Source organism: Geotrypetes seraphini, chromosome 1 (genome assembly GCF_902459505.1).
Source record: "Geotrypetes seraphini chromosome 1, aGeoSer1.1, whole genome shotgun sequence".
Taxonomy (NCBI): domain Eukaryota; kingdom Metazoa; phylum Chordata; class Amphibia; order Gymnophiona; family Dermophiidae; genus Geotrypetes; species Geotrypetes seraphini.
In genome coordinates, this window is record NC_047084.1 from 520,326,302 (window position 1) to 520,339,255 (window position 12,954).

At 42.0% G+C, this 12,954-nt stretch overlaps 1 protein-coding gene across 1 annotated transcript in view; it reads right to left on the reverse strand.

The window, feature by feature from the left end:
- Positions 1 to 12,954, reverse strand: part of SLC12A2 (solute carrier family 12 member 2) — a 333,014-nt gene that overhangs the window by 90,153 nt on the left and 229,907 nt on the right. The window contains exons 15-17 of the mRNA XM_033928970.1: positions 12,685 to 12,784; positions 6,369 to 6,480; positions 5,834 to 5,974 (exon numbers count right to left, since the gene is read on the reverse strand). Of these exons, the coding sequence (XP_033784861.1) occupies positions 5,834 to 5,974; positions 6,369 to 6,480; positions 12,685 to 12,784 (353 nt within the window). The remainder of the gene's footprint in view (positions 1 to 5,833; positions 5,975 to 6,368; positions 6,481 to 12,684; positions 12,785 to 12,954) is intronic.

Consider the following 12,954-nt stretch of genomic DNA (forward strand, 5'->3'; position numbering starts at 1 on the left):
TTGTTCTGTGTTCACAACTGAAGTACTAGGAGCGGAACCACAGATGACAAATGCGAATAAGGATGGAGGAGTGGTAGACCCTGAATGATTTTCAGAGAGTTGAGTTCATAAGGAGCTAGCTAAATCAAAGGTAGACAAAGCAATGGGGCCGGATGGTATACATCCGTGGGTACTGAAGGATCTTATGGAAGTTTTAGTGGCTCCGCTGACTGACCTTTTCAATGCTTCTGTAGAGTCAGGAGTGATACCGGAAGGCTAGAGAAGGGTGGATGTGGTTCCTCTACAAAAGTGGAAGTAAGGAAGAAGTAGGGAATTACAGGCCGGTAAGCAACTTCTGTGGTAAGCAAATTAATGGAAACGCTTTTAAATCAGTAATGGTGAAGTTTCTGGAATCCAGTGGATTACAGGACCGGAGACAACATGGATTCACTAGAGATAAGTCTTGTCAGACAAATCTGAACAATTTCTTTGACTGGGAGACCAGAGAATTGGATAGAGGAAGTGTGCTACATCTAGTGTACTTAGATTTTAGCAAAGCCTTTGACAGTGTTTCACACAGATGTCTAATAAATAAACTGAGTGCCTTCGGGATGGGTCAGGAACTGATTGAGTGGAAAGGGATGTTACCAGTGGTGTGCCTCAAGGTTCTGTTCTTGGGCCTGTTCTTTTTAACATTTTTATAAGCGATATTGCTGGATGGCAGTCGAGGAAAATTTGCCTCCTTGCAAATGATACCAAGATCTGCAATAGAGTAGACACCCTGGATGGTGTAAACATGAAAGACCTAGTGAAGCTTGAAGAACGGAATAAAATTTGGCAGCTAAAATGTAATGCTAACAAATGCAAGGTCATGCATTTGGGCTGCAAAAACCCAGAGGAATGGTACAGTTTAGAAGGTGAAGAACTTATATGCATGACAGAAGAGCGGAACTTGGATGCGATTGTATTTGATGATCTTAAGGTGGCCAAACGGGATGAAAAGGTGATGGCAAAAGCTGGACGGATGCTAGGGAGCAGAGGAAAAGGTATGGCTATTAGGGAAAAGGAGGTATTGATGTTCCTGTTTATGACTCTGGCGAGACCTTATTTAGAATATTGTATACAATTCTGGAGACTGCACCTACAAAAAGATATAAAAAGGATGGAGTTGGTCCAGAAGGCAGCTACTAAAATGGTAAATGGTTTTCGTCATAAGGCATATGGGGGACAGACTTAAATATCTCAATATGTGTTCTTTGAAGGAAAGTACGGAGAAGGGAGATATGATAGACATTTAATTACCTATGTGGCATAAATACGCATGAGTTGAGTCTCTTTCATTTGAAAGGAAGCTCTGGGACAAGAAGGAATATGATGAAGTTAAGAGGTGATAAGCTCAGGAGTAATCAAATAAAAGGGTGGTGGATGTGTGGAACAGTCTCCCGGAAACAAGAAAGGGTGGTGGATGTGTGGAACAGTCTCCCAGAAACAAGAGGCTATGTCTGAATTCAAGAAAGCATGGGATAGGTACGTTGGGATCTCTTAGAGAGAAAGAGATAATGGTTACCGCGGATGGGCCATTTGACCTTTATCTGCTATCATGTTTCTAAATTGTATTTTTGGGTTATTCTCTTTTCATTGCACTGATTGTCACAACAACCTTGTCTGAACATTTTGACCCAGGAGAGGAAACATGCGAGTAGAATTTTACTGGTTTGTTTTTGAATACCTGCTCTATTTTTTCCTTTTGTGTTTGACTATCTTGTCAGTTGTGGTTTTTAAGTGAACACCATCTTACTTGGAGCTTTTTTTTTTTTTTAACCAGTGTTTGCCAGTTGGTGAAATTTGTGGTTTTTACATCTACTGGGTAAGCCATCCATCTGTGCTTTTACTGACTTTGGATTATTCATACATCATTTAATACCTGGTATATATGTTTATATTTAGATTAGAGTGTCAGATGTTTAGCTATACTTTTTTGAGACAATTCTTATGTTTTAGTTCAAGTTATGATACCTAGAGAATTGGTTTAACATTTAGTGTGTGCACAATATTTATTTGTTTTTGCTATTTTTAGGATTACAATTTCATTGCTCATGATGCAGCCTGTGCACGGCAAAACATAGTCATGGCGATTATCAGCTTTTAATCCCTGTGACTTTGTATTAGAGAATGACACGGTGGTTATTACCCGTGGCTAGCCGTGGTAACCCACTGAAATGAGCGTTCTGCCATCTCCCTCCCTCCACCTCATCTTAGATGCAGTTTGCCGGCTTTCTTTTTCGCCCAGCCGCACGCTTTAAAAAAGACGCGCATGTGCTCGAGTTGTTCAATCTTCTCCTCTGCTGCAACTTCCTGTTTCTGGTTGCGTCAGAGGAGAAGATTGAACAACTGAGCAGCCGCACGTGCGCAGCTTTTTGAACTCGTGCGGCTGGGAGAAAAAGAAAGCCGGCAAACTCAGCATCTAAGGTAAGGTGGAGGGAGGGAGATGGTGGAACGCTGCGATCGGGCGGGAGGGGGCTGCTGGACCGCGCAATTGCGTGTGTTCCCGCCTCATACTAGGAAGGAGTGAGTGAAAGGAAAAGAGATTCTGGGCCAAGGGGATGAAGAGGTTGAGAAAGAAACCCACAGCAGGAAAGAAAGGGGAGGACAGGCAGATGAGCCAGATGCTGGAAGTAGGGGGGGGAGAAAGAGGGAAAGAAGCTAGATGGGGTTGAAAAGAAGAGACACATTGGTGTGGAAGAGGAAGAGAGGGGAAATCTGGACACAGGAAGGTAACAGAAACAGAGGGGAAATTACGTGCATGGGGCATAGGGACAGAGACAAAGGGGACATACATGCCATGGGGATGGTATATGGACACAGTGGGGGGGGACAATGCCAGATACATAGGGGAGATATTAGAAATGGGGAAAATAGGAACATAGAAGCGAGATTGTTTGGGGACTGAGCTCGCAGGCTCCAGCGGCTTGCACAAATTACATTGTAACGTGCCACGAAAGTAAGAGGGAGGGAGATAGACAGATAGATAGATAGGCCGCGTGAGAGGAGCTGAAGGGTGGTAGAAAGGAACAGATGGTGAAGGAGGGAGGGAAGTGTGGTGGTGGAAAGGAATAGAACAGACATTGAAGGAGGGTGGAGAGGAACAGACCCTGAAGGGAAATGTGGAAGACAGAGTGGGGAGAAGACGCTGGAAGGGAAGAAGACAGATGCCAGACTATGAGCGAGCGGAGGGAAGAAGATGGGTGCCAGATCAATTGGGTGGGGAGGGGTGAAGGGAGAGGCACAGTAACAGAGCAAATGGAAGACGTTAGATAGATTGTGAGCCCACCGGGACAGATAGGGAAAATGCTTGAGTACCTGATTGTAAAAAACGCTTCGATAACCTTGATAGGCGGTATATAAAATCCTAATAAACTTGAAACTTGAAGACGCAGAGAGAAGACACACAGTGGATGGAAGGAATTGAATGAGAAGATGAGGAAAGCAGAAACCAGACAACAAAGGTAGAAAAAAAATTATATTTATTTTCTTTTTCTTTAGGATAAAGTAGTATATTAGTTGTGTTGATAAAAATTTATAAACAAAGCACTGCCAGCTGAACATCTCTTTCTCTAGTTCAGCAGCCAGAACTTTGATTTATAAGGAAGGAATAAGCTAAATATTACAGTACTGAGGCTTATGTGGATGCTGCGGGGACGGTGACGGGGCGGTGAAGGGGATGGCAGTGACGGAGCGGTGAAGGGAATGGCGGTGACGGAGCGATGAAGGGAACGATGGGGCAGTGACGGGGACAGATTTTTCCCCCGTGTCATTCTCTACTTTGTATGTACTAATTAAGACTTTATTGTGATTCTAAGGTCTACTACAACTTCTTCCTCCAGATTGGATCTAGTAGACTGCTTGCTTAGCTGTTTTCTTACACCTTTTGGACAAACAGAATGGACCATGCTGGTTATCTGCCATCATGTATTATGTTAACATCTGACAGTGAAAAATGGGTTCTTCAGATAATAAGCATAAAAAATTTTTCTATTTCTAATTAATTTTTACCGTTATGATAACAAATTGCATTATTCATTCCATCACATATAATTCTTTATGTACAAATTCTATTTTGTATCATTCTAATTTTTACTTTGAGCAATAAAACTTGTAGTGGGCGTATCATAACTATACAGACGTCAATCCTTAGAACCTCTTATGATATGTATATCATTTCAAGTTCCCGTCATGTATGTTTGTTGTAATCATTTATGCGCACCACCTCATACCAATTAATGAGTGATATGATGTGAACGACAATGCTATCGCGTCAAGTGAAGCCAATTAGCATAAGTTGTTAGTAAATCCCAGTTTTAGATTTAAATTATAATTTTGTGTAGTTTCACTTTACTACATTGCCCACAATGCACTGGGTCCCTGAGCAAATTAAATCAAAGTAAGAAGGCGCCATCGGGAATTGAACATACCCACGCAGTGATGTCATCGCGTTTAAGTGCAGTAGAAGCCAGGACTCACAGCACGAAAAGGTCACACCTTCGATTAAGAAGATTGAGCTATATGCCTTAAAAAGTTCATGGTAAGTGCAGTAGAGGCTTCTCAAATATAAGTACGGTATTCTTGGTGTTGACAATTTGCTTTAACGGACAATATTATGTCCTTTTACCTAAAAGGTATATTATTTGACCATCGGTTATGATTAGAAATGAGCGTCTACAAACACTGCGAGAAGCTTGAATTCACAGTATAGATATTATTGAGGTAAGCTATACGATGAGCAATTTCTCTGCAAGGAAATTTAACGATATAGAATAAATGGAAGTAGTGTGGATCAGTGCGGAGCCAAGACAAAGTGATTTTCACAATGAAGTGCGTGAGTATATACGAGAGGAGTTTCAATGACATTAATAGTGAAGTAATGCCAGGGAGAGAGGATTTATTATTTCTATTATTATTATTAATAAAGTTTTCATGGTTTTAAATCACAGCAATGTAAGATTAATAACAACACTTTCACATATGTTTTACAGAGAGGCACCTTACTACTAACATCCCCCGAGGAAGACCCGTTTGGGGTTGAAATGACTATGATAAATTAAGGTATCGAGAGTCTGTAAACATCAACGTTGATGGTGGCAGTTTCCACCAAGTTCAGATAACTGCTGCCTTTCAACCATAATGAGGAATTGAATTGTCACATCATTCACAGAGGGGTTTTGTTAGGAAATATATTTATGGGTAATAAATTGATATATAATAATTGATATATGAATTATTTAGATTAACAAGTTTATTATTATTAGGATTTTTATTACTACTAAGTTAAAAAAAAAAAAAATTGGTAAGAGGTGGTGCGCATAAATGATTGCAACAAACATATATGACGGGAACTTGAAATGATATACATATCATAAGAGGTTCTAAGGATTGACGTCTGTATAGTTATGATATGCCCACCACAAGTTTTATTGCTCAAAGTAAAAATTAGAATGATACAAAATAGAATTCGTACATAAAGAATCATATGTGATGGAATGAATAATGCAATTTGTTATCATAACGGTAAAAATTAATTAGAAATAGAAAAAAATTTTATGCTTATCATCTAGAGACCCCATTTTTTCATTATCAAATGTTTTCATACAGGGGAGATGTTTTAAGGCTTTATTCTGCAATATCATGTATTATGTTAACGTGTTGAAGAAATGGCAATAAGTACATACACATACTCAAAACAACTTCATAACTAGTTTTGACATTTGAATGCTGTTGCTTTCTTTCAATGTTTTTGTAAAATAAAACTGTCTAATGGACAACAGTTGGCATAATTCCCATACTTTTCAAATATTACCTGCATTAGATATTGTGTTCCATCTCTTAAGTCCTCAGCATGCACTGGTGTATAAAAAGCCTTCATTTTGTTTTTAATAAGCCATCTCTGATATCTTGATTGATCAGTGGACAATTCTTTCATAGCTTGTCTGCGAGGACTCTTTAAAAAAGTGATTGTAAAGTTAATATCTCACATGTTGCATGCATTGACAAGACATGACAACCTTGATAAAATAAATTTATTCAAGATTTAAAAAAAAGCTCAGAGGGACTGAATGGTTTGGGGTTCAGTGATTCAAAAATATTTTCAGTTCAAGGCACTCAATGTGTCAGTAACTTATTATTCCATTTAGTTCTTTCATAGATTAAAGTAACTGGCAGGGCAATATGTAGAAACTTGAATGTTTCTCTATCTGTACTGCAACAAACTGAAGGATTTCAATTTCTATTGTCTGTCAATCCAGCACTTTTTTATTTTAAATGTAAAATATTTTTTAATGCCAGGAAAGGTGTAAAAACGTTACTGAATGCTATAAAATACTGTCATTACGTACCATGTGAACATGTCCACAGACCATCAAGCCAACATTCTTTGTGAAAGCGTGAACAAGATTAAGCAAAGCAGGACGTGAATTTGGAGCACCTATCAAAACAAGGCACTGAGGCCTTAAGGTATTAAAAAAAAAAAAAAAAAAAAAAAAAAAGAGAAAAAACAAGATTAGAAAATACATTGAGTGCATTCATTTACAGTATATGAATTTTCCCAGTTTTGAATTCAAAGATCATAAGGGGGTAATAATATTCAACCTAAAGTGTCAGCATTTTTTTAAGTGTTATTTTTTTCATTATTCAACACACTGATGTTTAGCGCCTGGCTATATCCAGATACCTGTGCTAAATATCTGGGTATAAAAAAAGCTGCTATAAGTTAAATAGGTACCAGCAATATTCAGACCTGGATAATTATCCAAATAAAGTCTGGACAAACTTTTTTGCTGTTAGATGGCCAAATGATCTCTGAATGGCACTAGAGCATTCCAGATAATTCTCAATTCCAGGAGGTTAAAAGGTTTTCCTGGAGAAAACCAAAATCCCTGAATGGGGGAATCTATCTACATCTATTTTGAGTACTATTTGGAAGAGTGGAATTTGAAAGGGGAAGCCTTTGGCCAAGTGACCAATCCAGTTAGAGGTTAACCAAAACAGGCTTTGTTTCCTAGTTTTGGCCGAAAACAAATCCGCAGCCAAAACTTGGTTGCCTGGATTCAGCCAAAACTGAAAACTAGGTTTGATTATGAGAATGCAAACCATGAGGCCCATTGGGGATTGTCAGATCTTGTAATCAGCATCCCTCTGCTAAATCTACAGGAGATTATTCTCAGAACTACAAAGCACAGGTCGACAAATAGGAAAGCCATTTTAACAATTAATCTCAACAGGTATGGCAAGTTTAGGTTCCCAAGTCAACACAGATGTACTCATCAAAGCCTAGAAATTCTTTAGAATCACCCAAATAGTATCCAAGACAGAATGTGTATAATACTTTAAATAATTAAGACCATAGTTTGTCTCCAAGCAGAACAGCCTTGCCCACTTGAACCTCAGCTAATGAAAACAAACAAAAAGCTGCAGTGCTTTTATAATGGATAACTTTACACCACATTTTGAGTAAAAGCTGATATCATATTGCCATAGAGCGGTTAATTCCTAAGGTGCTTAGCCCAAATTTACAGATAGCGAAGTTGCTTACAGTACCTGTAATGGAGGGGTTTTCCATAAACAGCAGGGGAATGCAGCTACATTTGGTAGTGAAGTCCTCAGACTTATCCTGTTTATATCCTTTTTGAAGATGCAGTCCCCAGAATTGTACACTAAATTCTAAATGAGCTCTCACCAGAGTCTTATACAGGGGCATCAATACCTCCTTTTTCCTACTGGCCATTCCTTTCCCTATGTACCCAATCATCCTTCTAGCTTTCACCATCGCCTTTTCAACCTGGCTTACAATAGCACAAAGTAATTGACATGATCAAGAGGAACAGAACTCTCTGCAATGTGAAAAGCATATGGAAATGGCAGCGGGGAGTGCTTATGTTTATAGTTTCTGGTTTATTAGGAGTTGTAGTTCTGCTTGACGTGCAGGAATCCCTACATAGCTATTTGGAGGAATATCCTGCGACCTTTTTGCAACATGTTCATTTGTTGCGAAGTGATTTGGCTGAAATGTGAATAAATCATCAGACAAAAGGCTAGCATCTGACTTCTATAAGCTACTGAGTTTCTAGGTTAACAGAGATCCACAGTTTGCTAATAGCACACCTATGAAAACCAAGAGATATTTGGTTTACAAGAACCATCCTAAATTGGGGCTTTATGCTGTTCCATCTGCCTGGGAAAAAAATAACCTATTTTAGTTTCCTGGATCTACTTTAGCTGCATCAGAAGAAGCTTTATCAGCCGAAAACCCAAAGTTATAATGCCGTTATACAGATCCATCGTGAGACCGCACCTGGGGTATTGTGTCCAGTTTTGGAGGCCACATTACCAAAAGGATGTGAAGAGAACTGAGTCAGTTCAGAGAATGGCCACAAGGATGGTCTCAGGACTTAAAGATCATTCATATGAAGACCGTCTGAGCAGTCTGCACTTATACTTGCTCGAGGAGCGTAGAGAAAGGGGGGATATGATAGAAACTTTCAAGTACATAACGGGCTGCATCGAGGAGGAGGAGGAAATCTTCACTCTTACGGGTCCCACGGTGACAACAGGACATCCGCTAAAACTTAGGGGAGGAAGATTTCATGGGGATACCAGGAAATACTTCTTTACCGAGAGGGTGATTGATAGATGGAATGGTCTTCCACGTCAGGTAGTCGAGGCTAGTAGCACGCTCAACTTCAAGAGACGATGGGACAAACATGTGGGGTCGCTACAGAGGTATGATAGGGGATAGTTTCTCAAGGGTGGAAGGGATCATGATTGGGCAGTCTTGTTGGGCCATTGGCCCTTTTCTGCCGTCATATTCTATGTTTCAATGTTTCTAAGAAATGGCATCCTCAGATGCAACTTGTATGTGATGTCCATATGCACGGTTAACAGTGGTGTTGGCCTTAGACACAACAGCTGCTGATGGATTGTTTCCTAAATTGAAGGAATAGAAAATGCATTTCTTTTCTTTTTTTTTTAACCTTACTATAAAAGCAGTGTTTCCCAACACATGGTATGCATACCCTTAAGGGTACGCAAGCTGCTTGTAGGGGGTACATGACACAGGCCACCACTGAGAATATTGCCTGCCCACCCATCGAAGCCATCAAAGGGGATCCCTCCTTCCTGCCAGTCCTCCTCCACCGAAACCGAGGGAGCTGACGTCAGAGGAAAGCCTTCCTAATCAGCGGGGGGGGGGGGGGGGGGTCCCAGTTACCTCTTTTGAGCTGCACTCACTCCTTCTGCCTTCAGCGGCACTTGTTGCAGGCAGTGGTACATGCTGCATGCAGCTGACCCATAAACCTTTTCACTGACGTCAAGAGGGAAGGCTTGTGAGTCAGCCATGAGCAGTGTGTGAACCACTGCCTGCAACAAGTGCTGCTGAAGGAAGAAGGAGCAAGTGCAGCTCTAATAAGTAAGGGGTGATCTTTCTGGGACAAAGGGAGAAAGGATGGGGAAGGAGCATGATTTTGGGAAGGCAGGGAAGAGGAGGGGGGCACAAGCTCTACACAGAAAAAGAAGGGGGGCATGAACAAGGAACACAAAAGGGAGGGACGAAGGGGGCACTAATGGGACACAGGAAGGAGGAAATAGAAAGGGAGAATTGTTGGGAGTGTGTGAGTGAGGGAAAGAGATGGTGCACATAGAAAAAGGAAGAAAGAGGAAAATTGGGCACAGAGAAGAGAGGCAGAGATGCATAGGGGAGAGAAGGATAAGAGGGAGAAATGTTGGATATGGTGGTGAAGGAACAAGGAACAGATTGAAGGGGATGCAAAGGGGAGGAATGCTGGACATAATGATGGAGGGAGAGATGTGGCATTGTGCTGGAGAGGGGTGATAGAAGGAGAAATGGGCATGGGGTTGGTGGGCAGTGGTGATAAATGCTGCACATGATCCAGGGGATGAGAGAAGGAGAAATGAATGTGGCAGTAGAGGGGGTGGAAGAGAGAGGAAGAAAAGCTGAACTCATGGAGGGACAGAGAGATGTTGGTTGGGGAAGGGAATGAGGTCCGGAGGAGAGGAAGTGTGCAGGAGGCATAAAGAAATATTGGACGCACAGTCAGAAGAAAGTGCAAACTGACTCATGAAATCACTGGACAACAAAGGTAGGAAAACTGATTTTATTTTCAATTTAGTGATTGAAATGTGTCAGTTTTGAGAATTTATATCTGCTGTCTATATTTTACACTATACTTGTCTATTTTTCTATAGTTGTTACTGAGGTGCCTAACCTGAGCCCTGGGTGGGGGATGAGTCTGCTAGTGAGTAGGGCACTTACTGGTCCTTGAATACTGCTGGTGGAAGTGAAGTGTAAGAGAACTGTGAGGCTGATACCTGGCCTGCAGAAGTCTTCCTAGTCTGTGCAGATCTGAAGTTACACTCTACTTTTGTGACACAGGAGAGGACCACGAGGCCAAGACTAGGCCCATAGGAGCTTTCCCTGTCTATGTTTGGTGGTTCATAGGAGCAGATAAAGTTTTTCTTTTTTTTTTCGGTATGAACTGCTGCTGCTGTGGCTGGAAGGAAAAAAAAAGACACGCACTCAATTTTGGTCTTATGATCTTTGGTTTTGTTCTGAAGCAGGTACTGTTTTTCTCTTCGATAAGCTATTAGTGAGGGTGAATCACCTCCCCCAGCAGACCAATACAGGGCCCTGGGAGGAGGGAGCAAAGTGGCTGATAGTTTGCGATCCAGATATTTCTCAGTGTTGCAGGTTGAGAGCAGCAGTCCCGAAACTGGAGACCTGGCTCTACCCACCACCAGCACCGAAACTGAGTGTAGGAGGGCGGTAGAAGTTAAGCCATGTTGAAGAAAACCACTGCTGCTTGGGCTGGTCTCCAGGAGGGAAGGGGTCCGCAGTGGTCCTAAAGAGTTGCAGATTCCATAAATGACTGCTTCTGTTATTTTGACGCTGAAATGGCAGTGTTTGCAGTAGTCTTTTTTTAATGTGAAGAAGTCTATGATGAAGAAAATTTTCAGAATTAGCTGTCACTAAGTGACAGTAGTTAGTTGGACTGCTGATATCTTCTTTTCTCTGGTATTTCTTTCTTTTCTTTTTTTAAATATAAATCTAGTGAATGAGGAAAGAGAAGGGAGAGCTGTGACCATAGGAGCAGCTGAATAAAAAGTGACTATCAAGGGGAGTCCCTGTACACGCTCAGTAAGCTTAATATTGCTTTGGGAGATCACAGACACACAAGATCAGTCTGAGGACTTCACCAACAAGTGTGCCTGCATCTCCTCTACTTGTCTCCGAAAAATTAAATTTCTGCTAAACTTTTGTAGAAAAAAAACATTTGGACCACTATCAAACTACTATGCAAGATCATAACTACATTACTTGCAATTGCAATACAGGCACAACACAGAATGAAAAGAGTAGCTCCTCAGACTACTTTATAATCTCTTTTTGTCTAGTGGTGTAGTCAGGGCAGATGTTTATACCCAGTTGCTCCTGCCCAGTGGCATAGTGAGGGTAGGGCACGCCCTGGGCAAAGGTGCACTTCTGCGTTCCATGGCCACGCATGCACCCCTTCCCCTGCCACCAAAACTGGGACCCCTTGACATCCCCACCCCCAACACCAAGCGCCCCCTGCCTTCTAATCACACCTTCCCCCTCAAAATCCTGGTGGTCTAGTGAGCTGGGGGAGGGGTTCGGATCGGACCCCTAGCTCAAGAACCCTCCAACCTCAGACATCCCCAACCCCCGTGTCTTTCATTAAAAATCAGGCAGGAGGGATGCCCACTCCCTCCTGACTTGAAGGGCCATCTCTTCAAAATGGCTGCCCTTTCCTCTTCCCAATGCATTCCCAATGCACTGGAGGGGCCTAAGCTCCCGATTGGCAGAGGGGCCTTGGGCGCCTGAGCCAGTCGGGGCCTTAGACTTCTAGTGCATCAACAGCATGAACTGCAGGGCCTAAGGTCCTGATTGGCTCACATCTGAGCCAATCAGGGCCTTATGCCCCTCCTAGTCCATGCCGGTGATGCACTAGGAGGAGCCTAAGGCCCCAATTGGCTCAGGCACCTAAGGCCTCTCCTCTAGGGGAGGGGCCTTAGGCGCCTGAGCCAAGGCGCCTATCAGAACCTTAGGCCCATGGGCATCCCCCCTGCCTGAGTTTTGACAAAAGGTACCGGGCGGATGAGTTCTCAATCCAAACCACCCCCCAGGATTTTGTGGGAGTGGTTGGGGAGATCGAAATGTGCCGGGTGGGGGTGGGCGCTTGGTATCTGTTGTGTCAGAGGAAGGCACGGGCGCTGCAAGGGGTCGGAGAGGTGCTGGTGCCCCCCTCCTTATTATGCCACTGCTTCTTCCAATGTCAGCTTTGCTCTCAAAATGGCTGGCACCATGATCTCTAGTGGCAATGTTTCAAAACTGCTGCAAGAGATCGTGGCAACCATTTTGAAAGTAGAACCATCTTGAACCTGCCCCAACTATACCTTTAAACCACCAAGGATTGTAAATTAGGCCCAAGGGGGACACCTACATCCAGCAGGCTCTTTGTTGTGTGCTGCCCAAAAGCGTCACGAGACTCACTAGTGTTATACTTATGAGTTCTAATGCGGTGTCAACAATCTAATCCATAATACTGCTACCTATATGAAAGTCTGATGCAACTACATATATAGAACAGAATATAAAAATATTACTGATGTTTTAACTACCTGAAGTTTTTCACATGGTCTTCCACACCAGCCAGACGGATCGAGTGTTGCAGTGCATTCAGATAGGTTAGGGCTTGTGTTGAGGATCCCCAGTTCACATCTTAAAAATGTTAAATTTTAGTTACTTTATTTTGCAATAGTGACACTTTTTAATATAACAGTTTATAAGACACTCAAAATCTTTTTTCTATCTGGTAACATACAACTAGAATAGCCAAAATATAAAAATATGGCGCTGAAACCTCTTATGAATATAGTCAACCAGTGAAA